General features: G+C 45.6%; 2 protein-coding genes across 3 annotated transcripts in view; one reads left to right on the forward strand and one right to left on the reverse strand.

Annotated features, from left to right (window-relative positions):
* The first annotated feature begins 260 nt into the window (after nt 1-260).
* Nucleotides 261-7007, forward strand: MRPL33 (mitochondrial ribosomal protein L33). Its single transcript, XM_064446049.1, has 4 exons — nt 261-396; nt 1775-1793; nt 4469-4575; nt 6693-7007. Exons 1-4 carry the CDS (start codon nt 375-377, stop codon nt 6740-6742), a joined length of 198 nt encoding a protein of 65 aa, XP_064302119.1. The 5' UTR covers nt 261-374; the 3' UTR covers nt 6743-7007.
* Nucleotides 6924-17016, reverse strand: part of RBKS (ribokinase) — a 69729-nt gene continuing 59636 nt past the window's right edge. For both annotated transcript variants that reach the window (XM_064446043.1, XM_064446044.1), the window contains one exon: nt 6924-8174. In XM_064446043.1, the coding sequence (XP_064302113.1) occupies nt 8001-8174 (174 nt within the window). In that variant the 3' untranslated portion in view covers nt 6924-8000. The remainder of the gene's footprint in view (nt 8175-17016) is intronic.

A 17016-nucleotide genomic window follows, 5' to 3' on the forward strand; every position in this document is an offset into this window, starting at 1 on the left:
CCGCGGCGGCACGCTGTTTTTTACACAGAAGGGAGTCGAGGCAGGCGGGAGTGAGCGGAGGGGCCGGAGCTGGGGCCGACCCCAGCAGCTCAGCCTGCCGGAGCCGCCCGCCGCCCCTCGCTCCCTCCCGCTCCTCCCGCCGCCGGCGCCCCGCAACGACCGCCGCGCCGCGCCCCGCCCGCGCGCCAGCCCCGCCCCTCCGCGCGCGCGGGGCGGGGGCGGGGACGGAGCTGGAGCGCGCCCAGGCGGGAACAGGAAGGCAAATAGCCTCGCCCCCTAACCCGCGCCCCGGAAGCGCTTCTGCCGGGCAGCCCGGAAGCGGCGGTGGCGGCGGGGGAGGGGATCGGCGGGACGGCTTAGTCGGGACTGACGTTATGTTTCTGACGGTGGCGGCTTGTGAGTGGCGCGGGGAGGGGCGAGGCAGGGGGGAGACGGCGGCGGCGGCGGCGGCAGGCGCGGGGGTGGCCTCGGAGGCGGGCGGCGGCGGCGTCGACGACGACGCGACCTGCCCTTCACCTCACCTCGCCTCGTGGCGGGGCTTGCTCCTCCCGGCGTGCCCCGCGCCGCCTCGTGCGGCGGGGCGGCCGTTACGGGGCGCGAAGCCGGGGCTGCTGGTCCGCCCCCCGCCTCCCTCCCGCCCTGAGGAGAGGTAGCCCGCTGAGGGCGGTGCCGGTGAGGGGCGGCGCCCCGCCCCGAGGGGAGCGGGATGCGGGGACCTTCCTGAGCGTGGTCGAGAACCTTCGGCTCTTGAGTGGGAAAGTGGGAAGTAGCCGGAGAGAGCAGGGGGATGTGAGGTGAGGTGAGGTGAGGTGTGGAGCGTGCCCGCCGCCGTGCCTGGGCATGCTGGCGTGTGCCGGGGCGTGTGTGTCACGGGAGGCTGACCCGGAGCTCACGGTGGCCTAAGCAAGGCTTGCACTGGCAGAACAGAGAGAGCCATTTTTTAAATTTCAGTAGGGCTTTTTTTTTTTTTTTATTTACGCTGTAGATGACAAGACAAGGGGCAATGGGCTCAAGTTGGCACACAGGAAGTTCCACCTAAATGTGAGAAAAAACTGCTTTATTGTGAGGGTGCCAGAGCAGTGGAACAGGCTGCCCAGGGAGGTTGTGGAGTCTCCTTCCCTGGAGACATTCAAAACCCACCTGGAGGTGTTCCAGTGTCCCTGCTCAAGCAGGGGGGTTGGACAAGATGATCTCCAGAGATTCCTTCCAACCTCCACCATCCTGTGATTCTGTGATTTAGGACTACCTTAAATTCACTGAGTTGACAGAAGAAAATAATTCTGTTTATTTCATGCCATGGGTGGGTTGGATCGAGGGCCTAAAACCAGCCTTGTGAGACGCAAACCCTTGTGTTGGCACTATGGCAGGAATGGAGCAGGAGTGGGTGTAAATAAGCGGAGGAGAGTGGGGCTGCTCTTTTCACCAGCACTTTTGGCTCATACCTGCCCTAACTGCGCGTTCATCTAGTGAATTCACGTGTAGCATTGAAGTGTTATATTGAAAACATCTGGAGGCTGCAGCAAGTGCTGCCTGTTGTGCTGGGTGCTGTGTTTGCACAGTGGTGTGATGCAAGAAAGAGCAGGCAACTGGGAGCACGTAGATGGAAAGACAAGTGGCCTTTTTTGTGACAGTAAATCTCTGCACAATCTGTCTGGGGCTATTGCAAAGGCCAGCAGTGGAAAACTTAATCTTTATATGTTGCATATAAAGGAAACAAGATAAAACGATAACTGTCTTTTCTTTTCTTTCTCTTCTTCATGCTGCAAAAATCCAGTGGCCAAGAGCAAATCAAAGTAAGTGATGTTTTCTTCACCAGTTTTTGATACTAGCCTGTATCTTCAAGTGACTTGACAAAACATTAGGCTTCTCTAGAATTTTTTAATACACCTGAGAGAATTGCAATCCTTGTGTCTAGCTGTGTCCTCTCTGTCCCTCTGCATGTGTGTCTTTTCACAGGTTAAGTACAGGATGGTGTGAAAAACCCCCCAGGTTCTAAAAAGGCAGGTTTTGTCCTATGGGCTGTTGTTTTGAGCTGAGCTGTAGTATCCAAAGTGCCCTGCGCAGGGAAAGCACACCTCTGTGCTTTATGATTAAAGAGAGGCTATAAATTATCCAGATAATCTTTGTTTTGTTTAGCTTTCATACTTTTTGGCTGAGGAGAGCGGGCTGAGGTACAGCATGGGTCTTTGTGTTGTTTGTGGGCTGGGCCTTGGGCAGGTGCTGTGAACCCTTCTCACAGGCAGGGTGCAGAACGCTTCCCAGTTTTAGCACATTCAAATCTTTATTTTTGAGGAGCAGATGGGGTGCAGTCAGCCCTCTGGGCATCTTGATTTGTGCTGTAGTCCAGCTCAGGAGGGATGGTAGTGGGCTCTGGAAGAAAATTAGTCAGAGTACTTTGACCAGTAAAGAAAGCTGATGCGTTTTAAGGGTTGGAAAGAAAGGAATATGTACTTCCAGCATGCCAGTAGTCTTAAGTGTGGATGCAAGGAGACAGGATCATGTGGAGAGAATGGCTTACATCCAAAATGTTATTTGTAAGAGAATTAACTAAACAAACACGAGGGGCTAAACTGATACATTTATACGAACACATTCCTGCCTTCTGATTCTCAGAAGTTGCATTCTGTGCAAGTGTGTTACATCTGGTACTTCACAGTCTCGGCAGCTGCAGCCTTTGGTACGTTCTGTGATTTTTATATTTTTTTAAGAATCAGGCCCCAGCAGAGCCAGTACCAACCACTTTCTGGGTTTGAAGAGATTATTCTGTTACAGGATTTCTGCACAATTGTCAGGGTTTGAAATCAAGAAAGCGCTTCCCAAGGATGCGCCTGACAGGGAAGACAGCAGTTTGACATCTCAGCCTGCTACTGTTACCTGCTCGCAGAAACAAACACAGCAAAGCAGGATGTTCCCATGAGGTGAAAAAGCAGGTTTTAAAAAATGGTGTTACTACTGTTAATGTAGTGATTTCCCACCCCCAATCCCCCCTTTTATGTTTTCTTTTTTTTTCCCCTAATGTTCCTTCCTGTTTTTTGTATAGCCCCATGTATACTTCAGGAGTGTGTTATCTCCTTATATTAGTTACCCTTCTGTGCTACCCTTGGGTTTTCTCCCTGTGTCCTGATTGCTTTCCACTGTTCTTTTCTGCCTCTGCTCCTAGTTATGTTTCTCCATTGGGCAGCAAGTCTTCTGAACAAGGTGTATCGCTCAGAAAGGGCTTGGCCTCAGATATGTGGTGCACAAGAATGCCGAACCCTGGTCATACTGATACCACCCATTCCCCCAGAAAGGGGGAACTGCAGAGAGGCTTTGAGGAAGTAGGCGAGGTGTAGGGGAAGGAGCCTGTGTGGTTACTGGTGCTGCACATCACACCTCCAGTAGTGTACAGGAGAGGACAATAACTGGGGATGATCCCTAGACTATGTAACCAGCTTGTTAGCTGGTCTGCAGGAATCCGGTGTTTGGTTTATTTTGAACTCAGTGATAAGTTAGATTGCAAAGCTGAGAAGGGAGAGCTCAAGGAAGCATGCTGGTCAGAGCTGCACAAGTGAGGAAGGATGGATGTCTCTTCAAGGTTAATTTTGACAGACCATTTTGTACTAGAAGCAGGAAAATCCAGGCAAATTAATTGAATGTGCACGTGCAGAGATGTATCCATCTCTTTATTGCAGTGGAGGAGAAGGAAGTATTTATGGACTGGTTAAAGGGTTTGACCTTTCTTTTTAACCTTCAGAAGATGCCCTGTGTCTGGGAAGTTGTGCAGGTCTCTGAATAATTCCAGGGTGGGGGCTGTGGTGGTGGCTTTCTCGGTCTCTTGGCTTTCCCTGCTCCCAGGGACACCGCAGTGGCTACCCATCTGCCCCACAAACCGAGAGCCTTCTGGGGGAAACAGGGTCCCCATGGCTGGGTTAATGTCAAGCCCTGCATCACTAGCAGGATGGATGGTGCCAAGGGGCCCTGGTTCTCCTTTTGCATGCCTCTTGTTCCATCCTATCTGCTCGGGTTCCTCTCTGCATGTGGAAGTGATAGTCTGCAACACGGTGTTATCTACAGCCTGAACATCTTTTAATTACCATCATCCTTCCTTTCTTGCCATTATCTTTTAAGCCGTAGTGACTCAATTGTAGCTGATTTTTTCCTGTCTGTCTGTCTGTCTGTCTTTCTCCCCCCTCACTGTTTTCTGGAGGAGCTACTTCTCTCTGGGCTTGTATTCTCTTCAGGAGTCATTTACTTAAACTTGATGCTGGAGCTTTTGGTTTGTAGTGGGCTCTTTGCCTGGGTTACAAGTTCAGCCTATAGTATTGACGCTCCCATCCAGAACATCTGTGAAGGTGAAATGAAGTATCTTACATGATTGTGCCAAAATGTTTATGCTAAAAGCTTGTCCGTTTGGCTGTGCCCTGGCAGACATGCGGTGGGTGGTTGCTGCATGCCGGTGCACTGACACAGGTGTTCCTTATGACTCTAGATATGTTCTGGTGAGGATGAAAAGTGCGGCTGAGACGGGCTACTGTTTCAACATCAGGAGGCTCCGACTGCAGGAAAAACTGGTCCTGCTGAGATATGATCCCATTGGTAAGAGCTGGGGGAAGAAGTCAGCCTGCTTCGGATAAGCTTCTCTGACTGTGTGGGGCAAAAGATTTGAATATAACAGGATTTTTTCCATCTGAGCAGAATATGTCATAACATTTAATACTCAGATGACCGTACAGTTGCTGTTCTTCATGACATTCCAGTGGGAAGTAAATGTTACCCTCATTTTACAGATTGTAGCAGTGAAACAAAGTAATGACTTGCCCGACACATCAGAATCTTTGATGACAGCTGTGCCACATGTCAGTGGCAAAGCAAAGCAACACAGGAGTTCTTTCATTCTGTTTCTTTGTGTGGTTTGCTAGACTGTGCTACCTCCAACAAGCAGCCACCAAGTCTGCATCAATAGAAATGTTCTATTTGAGCTGCCATGGGCGCCCTAGACAATACATTTTAACCATCACTTACAAAATGGACTTTTAAAGAAATAAACATGAGTTCTTTCTGCTCCACAAATGATACCACTCTCCAGCTGACAGTTTGTGGGTTCTTTTATGCTCCTCTGGTCCTTGCAAATTTTCTCAGTGTAAGAATCTGGTTTGTTGGGGGCTTATAGAACTTGCCAGGCTGCCTTTTGCTCACCAGGCTTTTTGAAAGGTGACTAAGAGCTCAAGTTTCTGTGGGAGGAACTGCTCTGTAGTAAACATTAAAAAACTTAATTTAACGATAAAAAGCATAATTTGGGGAAACTTAGACTTTAAACTAGAAATAGCATGGGGGAGTTAATGCCAAAAAGGCTTACTTAAATCTATAGAATAAACATATTAAGCAGCTCTTAAGTAGATAACATAATGCATGGCTGGTGTTTATGTGGTTCCAGCTTATTTTTTCTCATTATGTTCTTGTTAGATGACTAACCTTTTCATGCTCCAATGTAGCAGTACAGGAGGTTTATGGCAGGTGAGAGAAACCACCAGAGTGGCGGTATGCTCTTATCAGAGTGCTCCCGCTGACAGAGGTTGTGGCTCTCCTCCTGAATTCCATATAGAGAGGGAATTGGAGGTCACTAGGATTATTTTCTTGAGTAAGAAGTTTAAATTACTGCATCGAAACATTGTGCAAAGTGATCCTCCAGAAGCTTCGCAGCTCGTAGGAAACGCGAAGAGTGTAGAGAGCTTGGACTAAGTAGGGCTTCTGCCTATACAGAACATGGAGTAGGTTGTTGAAGTACGAAATTGGAAATAATTAAGAAAAAAAGCTCTGATCTTTGTAGCCTGTAGTAGAACACAAGTGAGAAATTGATGTGAGAAAGTGCTGCATGTGTGAAGAGAAGTAAATTTGAGTCTAGCTACCAGCTCACATCAGGAATATGTTAGGAAGCATTTTCACTTGGCATGCATTTTCACCTTATGTTTTGTACTTCTCAGAAACCTGGGACCTCCACAGAATGAAGCTTTTTAGTGAAGTGGTGGCAGTAGTGCCCAAGTTTCACTACCTCCTAACTGCAGCAACAGAATGTGTTACTAAGTTGCAGTATTTCTTAATGCGAAACTTCTATGTGGAAGAAGATTTTTGTTATTGTGTGGATTGCTCTTGCGTAGCTTTCAAAGGAATTCATGTAATGAAGTTTTTTTTTTTAGTAACACATTGACTGTGCTTAACCTGTAGCTGAGCTGACTTTGCCGATGTCCGCACCAGGCCTTGGAGGCAGGGGCCGTCGGTGCCTCACTGAGAGATGCGCAGGACTCAGAGTTAACTTTTCAGTCACTCTGTGAGACCGACTGGATCCAGCTCATCATCTGTAGTTGTTTGGGCTCTGAAGCTGAAGAGTAGTAGAAAGCAGTAAGAACCTATTTTTGTCCCTACATCGAGCAGCTGTGACTCAGAACAGCCACACAGAGCAGCTGTTGAATGTTTTCAGCCACTCAAATCCCGATGCTTATTTTCACAGAGGTAAAATGGACCTCTTGGGAACTAAAAATTACATGTGGTAAAGTGAAAGCGCTACTAAACTCCTTCAAGAGTTGGTTAACAGCAGTGCCGTGCCAGTCACTTGCTCCACACTCATTTAGGCAGCGAAGGCAGCCAAAGGGACACAGGCTCGTTGAATTGAATTTTAACACTTTGGGCTTCTTAACGGATTCTTTTTTCCCCTATAGCAAAACAACGTGTCCTCTTCACAGAGAAGAGAAAAATCCGCTCTATCTGAACAATGACTGGACTTGATTTATGCACGAGGAGAGGATGGTTTTGGGGGCGGACAGGGCAAATGCTAATTCAGAAATCCAGCAACATGGGCTGAAAAGAGAGGAAATGAACTGGGATCACCGTCTCCTGTGATTTGAAGGCCATTGTGAATAAAACAATGTAGAGAGAGAAAATTCTTCATGTCTGGACATAGATCATCACAGTAACATTTATTTATCTTTTGAGTTATTTTTACAGTACTCAATTAAAAAAAATCAAATAGCAAATCCCATTGTCTGTGTTTTCCATTGTGAAAGAGGCTGTAATCTTCAAAGGAACTATTGTTTTATAAGGCAATAAAAATTCACATTTTCCACAGCAGGAGTTCAATGGCAGGGTTGCAAGTTTTTCTAACCTACAGGCCACAGATTCAACAGTAGTGACCGCGAGTTGGTGTCATTCCTTGGAGGGGTAGTGTTGCACCAGCTCCTTCCTAGGAAAGGAAGAAGCAATGGAAGCCTGGTGAAATAAGAGGAGCTTTGGGATAAGCTAAGACCACGGCTGGAAGGGCTATGTTATTTTCAGTCAGGTAGGCAGGTGGACTTTTCACTCCTGGATTTTTGTCAAGCATGAAGGAAGCAGATAGCGAATGTAGTTCTCTTGATGGTTTTGGAAGTTTTTCTTCTTTAATTAGCTCAGCTATGTTTAGAGCAATGGGGCTAGAACCATTTTTCAAAGTCTACCTCATTAGCCCTCCTCTCTTTCCAGTTCGAGGGCACTCCCGCAGCCTGGCAGAGCGCCCACCTCTGAGGCAGGTGGCCCAGGGCTGGCTATACGGTGCCTTGTCTCCAGCCAGATGCTGGCTGTGGCGCCTGCAGCTGAGGGCTGCAGTTGCAATCCCAAAGCTAAGGCTCTGCTTCGTGTCCTGCCATTGCGTGTCAGGAGTTCTGATAAAATAAAGTAAAAATGTTGCCAGGAGCCCAATACCCTCAGGTGTTCTGCTGTGAACTTCGCGTGGTTCGGTAGAGGGTGTTGTGTGGGATGGCCGCGAGCCTGACAGGTATGTGTGGGGCCAGAGAGCCCTGCTGTGTGGTGTTTGAAAGGCCCACCACTCCCACCCCATCTTACTGTTGTACAACAGGAACTAAGAGGACTCCCCATATAAGAAGCAAAGAGATTTCCTAGCCTTTCCAGTCAGCAGAGGAGAACCTCAGTGCAGTCAGAATAACAACGCTGTCTGGGATAAGATAAAATCAGTATCTTGAGCTAGACAATGTCAATTAGAAAAGGTCCTGAGGCAAGTCCTTCCTGTAAGGATATGAAGATTGTGTCCCCGGTGCCTGGACGCTCACTGATGCGACGCAGTTAGACTTCCTGATCATTTCCTCCATGGGTAACTTGGGATAGTAAGCCAGGTAGAAGGCCAGTGCTCCCACAAAACTGTCTCCAGCTCCCTAGAATAAAATAATAAACAAGTTTACGCGTAGTCGCGCAGGGAAACAATTCAGATGCGTTTACTGGAAAGACAAAGGTTGCAGCGCTGATTGCAGGAGCCAGGAAATTGTTCAGGGCTTGAGTTCAATTCACTTTTCCATGCCTAGGAAAATCTGCCATGTTAAACTAATGCCACAATACTATCTTTGCGCCCAGCTGTTGAATCAAGGTGTATGCTATAATATGGCTTGAGCTTCAGGAAAAAGAAAGGCAAGTGTGCTGCAGTTCAGCAAGGTGCTGTTACTGCTTTTGAAACTTCCTGTTGTTGGAGCGTCCAATTTTGATTTCTCAACCCAAATGTTTCATTAAAGCTATTTTTCTCTCATTTAACTTCTGTTTTTCATAAAGGGCAGTGGTAGAAGGGTCAGAGAAAAGAGGAAAAAAATAAGCCATGTGGCTTGTGGTGTCTGTAAATTCCTAGTTGCAGAATGATACATTTTGATGCCTCCAGAACTTAGCTGCTGTTCATTAAAAAGGTCCCACTAATGAAGGTCTATGCTGTGTCTATCACATAACCCGCTCCTACTCCTGGGGCACGCTGCTGCACCTGTGCTGAGGTAGCCCACGGGGGTGGAGGACAGTGACACTGGCCCGGAACTCTGGCAGCTGCAGCTCTCCCAAGCTGCCCCTCCAAAGGCTGTGTCTCCCTGAGAGCTGCCCCAGGCTCTGCCCTCGCTAGCCCTCGGCAAGCAGCGAGTGCGCCTTCCCCGCACGGGCACCCGCCCTGCCCCGGCTTGCTCTGACCCTCCAGCCCAGATACCGCTAGTTCTGCTCTGATCAGCGGGGAATGACGACTGTTTGCCTCCTGAGTGCTTTTTTAACAATAACTGTTGTTTTGCAATGTTCAGCGCTCTGTAGTGTCCCCAACAACAGGCAAAATGATTCATTTTAAGCTTGATTTGCTCATCTTCATTCCACAGTGTCCCTTACCCCTCCTCCCCCAGAACTGGCTTGATTTCTAAGGCCAGACTGATAACAATTCTTGGTACATAAAACTGGTTCTAAGGTCCCCTTTTTGTAATCATAGTCTTATATCAGTAAAAGTGTTACACTGGACACACTGGTAATATCCTATTTCATTTGAGAACCAGCATAGGGGCTCTCTCCCCTGAGGGGTTTCGCCTCTGTAGCTGTAATAAATAGGCCCCAAGAGTCATGGGACAAGAGCAAAGGGCCTGGAAAAAGTTAGTTCAGAGAGCTGAGCAAAACTTCTAACTGGAATTAAGGCTAGGAAGTAATTTTCCAGTTTTGAGTTCTAGTGATTTTCAGTGTTAAACTCCTACTTACCCTAAAATCTGCTGCTTGTAATATCATTCCAGCAAAAAAATACCATTTATGCAGAAGACTGTTTGTAACGTTACAAGCAGCTGACAGGGCAGAGCAGCATGGCAATGGCGAGGGAACCCAAAAGGGGGTGAGCGCAGGATACAGGCGCCCACGCTATGCCTTGTCTCTCCTTGCCCAGCCCTTCCACAGCAGCTGTTTGCATTGGCGTTCCCAGTCAGGAAACTCCCAGCTTAACTCTCGCTTAGCCTGAAGTTTGGATGCTGACTCTCATTGCCTTCACAGCAGGGTACGATGGCAAATTACAAGTTAATAAGCGAAGCTGTACCCCAGCACACGGCTGTAGCAGCACCTGTTTCAACAGCTCTGTATTCCTGAGCACACCAGGGGCAGGTGAAGGCTTTTATCAATTTCTGTCTGGGCTTTGTCTCCCTTCTGGTTCCCACAATGGCAGGTGGAGCAGGAGCAGGTGACTGCCAGTTAAGCATTGCCAGTGTCTTTTGTCTGATGCATAATACAAAAATCTCTGGCCCATCTCAGAGTTTATAATCTAATCAGCGCGTGATTAATTATTAAAGCTATTTTGGCACTGCTGAAACAGACAGAAGTAGAATTTCAGCAAGCAGATCTGTTATGCTGTAGCTCTAGCAGGAAGAATTCATCATTTTTTACATCCAATATTTCTCATACGGTGATCACTGGGTAATTGAAGTGGCCAAATGTTATTTTAATGAGGAATACTCAGAATATCTGGTGTCAGATAGCATAAACTATTAGCTGGCAGCAGCATGGAGCAGAATACTGTCTTTTTGATTGTTTTTTAATGGAGGTAACTAAATACTGCCCCAAATAATTGCTGCACTGTTCGCTATCGAAGGAAAAAAAGACTAGCCACTCATCACCCAGGTCTTGGTTTGGATGACGGTGAGATGGAGCGTAGCTCTCCCTGCAACGTTACTGTGCCTCTCCACTTGTGGGTGATGCTCTGAGGTTGTGAGACAGATAGCTGTAGATCTCCCTTTTGGCGAGGCTGAACAATGTTAAATGACTACAAAGGTGGAAAAAGGGGATGAACAGCAGACTTCCATGCAGAATGGAAAAAGGCTCCCTAGTATTTTTTTGCAAGAGAAAAGATTATGGGATGACTGGAGAGTATACAGAAGGATTTGATGCCAGCCAGCTCTTGCTGAAATCCTTACTTCCCATACGTAGACTGAAGCAGTCAGTGTCTCTAAAGCTCAGCTACTACAGACCCCAAGGGTATCATAAATTCAGTTGTTGGTAAGTAAATGTTTTGCGTGGGGGGTGTTTTCACTATATCGTTATTCACAATACAGGAGCTACTACACTGAGAACAGCAGCATGCATCAGACTGATCATGTAGATACCGTGTTCAGCCTTGCTTCTGGTCTGTGCAGACATGACTGGTGAAACACGACTTAAAGAGCAATAGCAGAACTGATTCAGCTACAAGGTTAACTGCAATAAGAACTATTTTTGGCTTACAGAAACAGGCCTTCCCTCTTTGGTATTGTGGATTAAACTGCACTGGGTTTGGTAGATTCAGAAAAGGTCAGTGCAGAGCAGAAGAAGGAACAGGCTCCGAGTAAAATCAAGATTATCCAAACTCCGGATTAGCAAATATTACCTTTACATTTAGCTGTTTCAAAACCTGCTATATATATAAAAAAAAATAGATACATTGCTAAAATACTTAATTTTTAAAATGACCGGTAAGGTGCATTTCTTTTGCCCACTGACAAAATATAAACACAGAATATGTAATATTTTACATTCTTCAGCATTTTTCTTCCAGAAATCCTAATACATTGCAGACTTTGAGATAATCCTCATATCCTTGAGTGCCTGGAGACAATTTATTCCATAACTATAAAAATGTAACTTGTTTAACCTTTCTCTAAAGCAGATGATGATAGTTTGTATGAAATAAAACAAAACTGGATCAAAAAATTTGTCTGATATGGCATGGCTAGTTCTAAAATGCAAATGTTACGGGTTTGACTAAGTTTTATGGTTCTGAAGCAGTTTTAAAACCCTATTTATATTCTGTGCCACTAGTCTGGAAGGTCCTTGTTTTCCTGTGTGTCTGGAAAAGGGCATTTTTGTTTGTTACAATCCAGCACTGATTGAGATTCTGCGCCTCTAGAGAAGAGAAAACCCACGAAAACACTTCTATTTATACCTCAGCTTTTGTTAGTCCTGATTTGTCAGAAGCTGGTTCATAACTTTAGTATAACTATTTTTATACGATGCTGTCCTGCGAAGATTTTTAAGGAAAGTGCTTTGTAAGTGGAAACTATATTGTTCAACAATCTTTCCAGCAAGTAAAGCACTTTTCAATCAGTCATGCGTAGAATAATAGGATGCATTTCACTTTTACAATAAGAAGTCTTGTTCACCAAAGATATTTGGAGGCCAAAGAGGCCAAAACCCTCAGTTCACAGTGTCACAGCAGTTGCGCTGCCTTGTTCCAGGGCAACCTCTTGCTCAGCCTTCGCCCTCCCAGCCTGTCCTCTTGGGCAAGAGTAATGGCCACCACATAAGAACAGGAGGGGGCTCTGGCTCCTGAAGCCTAATGTCGTTACTGAACCTCAGAAAACCTTCCTCGGGTGATTTTTCAAGACACAGTCCATGTGCACTCTGTGTATTACATGGATTCATTCCATTAAATACATTGTAAGAGCATGTTACCAAGTCCTAAAAGGAATGATGTGATGCATAGCGGTACAAGAGAAACGTTAGGCATGCCAGCAATGAAAAATTCTTCATTTAGTGAATAAATCAAAACATCAATCCAAACGCTGTCAAAAACTGCATTATTATGTAGAATCAACGATATTGCTTGCAATGATGCTTATAGTCTCCTAGGAGCGTTCACGGCAGCGCGCAAATGAACGAACCACAAGGATTACACTGATTTAGTACAGTCTAAATCCATGGCAGCGCAGAAATTCCCAGCTCTGTGGAAGGAACTGGGCCTTGGAGAATTCCTGTTGTATTTACAGCATTCCATAACCGTGTGATGCCGGATTATACTAAGGATGTCATTGCTTCGCGTCACATCTGCTCGGTACCCAAACGACAAATTAGCCCTACGTAACACAAAAATATCTGTCAGCGAAGACGCTCAATACCCGATCTTCATAAGTGGGGAAAGCCTACGTCTCCCTACAAGAACCCCTGGGCTGTGCTTTGACGAAAGGTTACTAGTGGAAACAGAGTAAAAGCTCCAGCCTTCAGGATACATTCAGACACTCTTGTGCCAAGAGGGTCTATGTCTCAGCTAAGAGATAATTTCAGCTGAAATGCTCAGGGAGTAAAATATCCCTTGGTGACAGTGGTTGAATCAGTTGTACAGCTTTTTTTTGGTCTTTATGTTTATGATTTCCTTCTCCCTGAAAGAGCCCATGTTTATCCTCTATGTGATGAAGAATGATTTATTTCTGGAAATGTTACTGGCTGGTTTTTTGACTTTGCATTTACTTGCCTGTGCAATATATATTTTTTTTTTTTCATTCTTGGGGTGTTTGATATTCCCTCCGCCCCATTTTCCCTTATGTTTCACTGGAGAGATATTTTGGCAGTTTGATTTAAGGCATTCTTTAAATTACATTAACTCCACTATCTTGAAACTCTCCTGAAATTAAACTAATATGACTATCTTCAAACTACTTCCTAAGGCCAAGGCCTAACAAGGGTGACTACTCCCGTAGTGTCTGGGGTTGCTGATCCTCTGTGGAAGGATTGAGGTCTTTGTAGGGCACCCCACAGATACTGGTGGGGCTCTGCACAGCTGTGCTTCTGTGCCTACAGGAGCAGACCTTTGGTCACAAACCTCTAAAACCTGACATATTTGAAAATTACAGCGGGATTTTCCACTATCACAGTTATTCCCACACCTGTGCATGGAGTTTTGAGCCAGAATAAAATGATAAAAAGTCCTTAATATGGAACTACCAAATTTTGCAACAAAAGCCAAATGAACTTCAAACAAATACCAGGCAGGGCTTGCTTTTTTAGATCTCAGTTAGGCTTTTGGTGCAGACTAGAAAGCATGGCAAAGCTACTTGAAGATAAAGGAGAAGTACTAGGAGAGAACACTGTGCCCCAGACTTCTAGGGTCTGGATCCACAACTGCATTACTGTGCTTAATCTGTGCTCTGGTAACTGAGTGTTTCCGCAGTCTTGTCACAAAGACAATCTAGAACATATTACCCTAAGCCAAAGGAAAATATATAGAGAGAATCCACAGTGGCGGTGCTTGCCTGTTCCTTTCTTCTTCCCCCTGCCTTCTCCAAACACACACTGACGCTGTCTGATGTGGTCTGCATACTGCAGACCAAGTCAGGGGAACTGTTCTGCTGCTGCCCCACCATATGCTCCTTCCTCCCAGCCACGTGCAGAATGGGTGTATTCAGCTGGTGTTTAAGAACGGCGGGAGGTGTAAGCTAACACATTTTAATTTGCATTCCCTGTAGGTTGACAGTGCACTCTTAATTCCAGTGATTCAGACTGCAGTTTCATAATAGTCTTAAGCCAATCCATGGTTAAGTTATTGCTCAAAGGTTCAGTCCCCACTCATGTTTTTATCCTTGTCTCATATTCCCACGCTCTCTCCTACATCAGAGCTAGCACTCGTGCAGCCAAGCAGTGAGGCAGATCAGTTCTCTGATCCGTCTGAAGACTAAGCCAGCTAACACTGACCAAGAAACATTAGTTTCCACCCAGATCAGCAAGCTGCTTTATTACCACATGATAGCTAGTCGAATGCAAAGGAGAAAAAGGTTAGAAACATTCCTTTCCGCAGCACCATGATCTTGGACCAGCTTAAGCCAACTGTGAAACCTCACCCTCGGTCAACACCAGGCAATTCATTAACTCAGTTGTGTATCCAACTCCTAATATTCTGGCTCCTCATTCACACAGGGAAAGCTGCCTGTTCCACTCTTTCCCCTGTACCATATGGGCTCGGACCAGAGGAACCAGGGAACGATCATGCTTACTTTCTGTATCTTTTCCAGACCCTGTTCTGGGAAGCCGTGGGAAGGAGCAATCCATGACTTTCTTGCATTTATGTTGCATTGTACTTGCATAGCCGTGCATAGGGAAAACATCTTGCTCTCTTACTCAAGCTGAACAAGGGCAGCGTGTCATCTGGTCCTTCACATGTCTTCAGAACTTAGAGGTAACTAAATTACACTCACTGTAGACTATCAATTGGGAAACATCAAAACCAAAGCACACCACACAGTGCTTCCATCAGCCGTCAGGAATTTCTACCCACTTCCTGACAGATTTCCTGATGGTTCATTAACAGTGATTAATCAGCCTGACCGTTAACCCCCTGCATTCCTGAGAGATTAATCTCGATACAAGGCCTCCTGCATGCATTTTCTTTCCTTTCTGAAACATCCTACTACATTAAGCTATCCACTGTTTCTAAAAAGATCAGCAACGAGCATTACAGATCCATGAATTCCCCTGAAAAGTTATCTGGTTTGTGGCAAATGTTGGAAACAAAATATACAACATTCACAACTCTGCAATTTTTAATTTGTATGTCATCTAAAAAGCACAGCTGAAAGTATCTAGAGATCTGGCAATATCACACAGTCCTGCTTCACATTTCAAAGCCCCTGTGCAACATCTGTTTTGAAGGCAGGTAACAGTGCTCTCATTTCACATGACGGGAAACGAACCCAACTTAAGATCAAGGATGTTAAGAACACCCACTTTGAGACATCTGAGGGCTGAACCCAGAGCTCCTGTTCTTGCATGGATTTTAATGGGAGTCACATGAGCTGCCCATCCTTCAAAAATGAGGCCCAGCTTGGGAACCCCAAAACTGAGGTATCCAAAATTAGTAAGTGGACCTCCATGAGTTGCCCACAGCTCTGCCAGGCTCTCAGTCAGAATCAGAACAGGAGCTTACATCTCGCTCTTTACATGAAAAATACTGCAAGGCATCTGTGAGGTGACGGCTTTCTCTCAGCACACACTGACAAAATCTGGGACGGAGATCTGGAGAGCTTCGTTCTGCCAGGTAATAATATTCCAGTGTGCCAGTCAGCACCAGGAAGAAAGTTATTCTGTGGTATAGAGTAACTCCAGAAAGCCAACAAAGTATTCACCCACAGGGAGCACTCTGTTTTCTGAATCATCGAAACAATTCAGTGTGATGATGCTCATATAAACTCCTTTCAACTCCAGATAGCATTAACGAGAGGTGACGAATTTATTTCTTTCTTACACAATGGAGTAAGAGCACTGAACCAGGAACTCCACACGCTGTTCTGAAAACAATGGAGCCATGTTGCCGAACCTGTGAGATTCCCATCAACCACACAATTTACCACTACTGTGATTCCTATGCTACCAGAGTGATAGATAATTTGGCAAGGAATATTTCAGTTTAGGATACACTTCTGTGTAAATTTTCAGATTAAGCTTCAGTTAGCTTTTGCCTTGGTACCTGCTTCTTCCCTGGTTTCACACTTAAGCTATGATCTGTGACCTCCTTTCATTTGATCTGAAAGTTCATACCTCACAGAGAAGAATCTCAAACCCAGCAGAGGAAACCCTCCACACTTTTTTTTTGTTTGTTTTTGTTTTTTTTTTTCCAGACTGCATATAGAAAACTTACAACATAAGAAACGCAGTACTGGAAAACTCTCATTACACTTCAGCTCAATACAAAACTCTCCAGTGGCACTCTTGCAAAGAACAACACATATGCTGAGATCTGTCCACAACAGGGAAGCACGCAGACACTGCCGCTAACAGAAATAAGATGGACTTTCAGTTGAACATGCTACAGGAGCTGTATCTACCTTTCCCAAAGTGTGAACTTGCACAGAATCAGAGCTGTGGTTGAAGCTCATCCCTAAATATAGCAGCTCCTCAGAAGGTTGATTTGTACTTCTCAAACTGGTTTATCAAGCCTCAACAACATGCAGCTACTCTCCTACTCTAATCAAAAGCTTCACTCATCTCACTTCCTTGAGAAGTACTTCACTCCCTTCATTATTCATGTCACACTCATGCCAACTTGTAATTTCTTTCTAACAAAGCTCACGCTTATGTGTTAATTCACAAATTTCATATAACGAACAAATGGAACTAGAGCGGAAGCCCTGCCCAGAATACATCAGGTTATTCTGATGGTACACTGCAAATACTGGCAGTGGGTTTCCCTTCCAAACAGTGAGCTCCCCAACCAGGAGAGAACAGGCCAAATTGTCACCAGCTGTGCCACCTGGTATCACACCAGGGGCTGACATGGCTGCAGGGCCCCATAATCCAACAGCCAAGTCAGAAAGGGGAAATGTCCTTGCTGGGCAATTTCACTAGCCACATGTGGTTTTTTTTCTCTCAGACTGAAAATGCCAAAAGACTCTTAGTGATCCCATCTAATCTGACGAGATGCACTCAGAATGACACAACTGCCATCTCGCCTGGAATTGATCAAAAAAACATTCTTTTTTTGCACGAAAGCTC

Source organism: Phalacrocorax carbo, chromosome 3 (assembly GCF_963921805.1).
Source record: "Phalacrocorax carbo chromosome 3, bPhaCar2.1, whole genome shotgun sequence".
NCBI classification, from domain to species: Eukaryota; Metazoa; Chordata; class Aves; order Suliformes; family Phalacrocoracidae; genus Phalacrocorax; species Phalacrocorax carbo.

Excerpts from the sequence above, each read along its gene's own strand:
- MRPL33 (XM_064446049.1), top strand. The coding sequence starts at position 375 with ATGTTTCTGACGGTGGCGGCTT. Across the intron at positions 4,576-6,692 it reads GCTGAGATATGATCCCATTG|CAAAACAACGTGTCCTCTTC; the intron begins GTAAGAGCTGGG and ends TTTCCCCTATAG.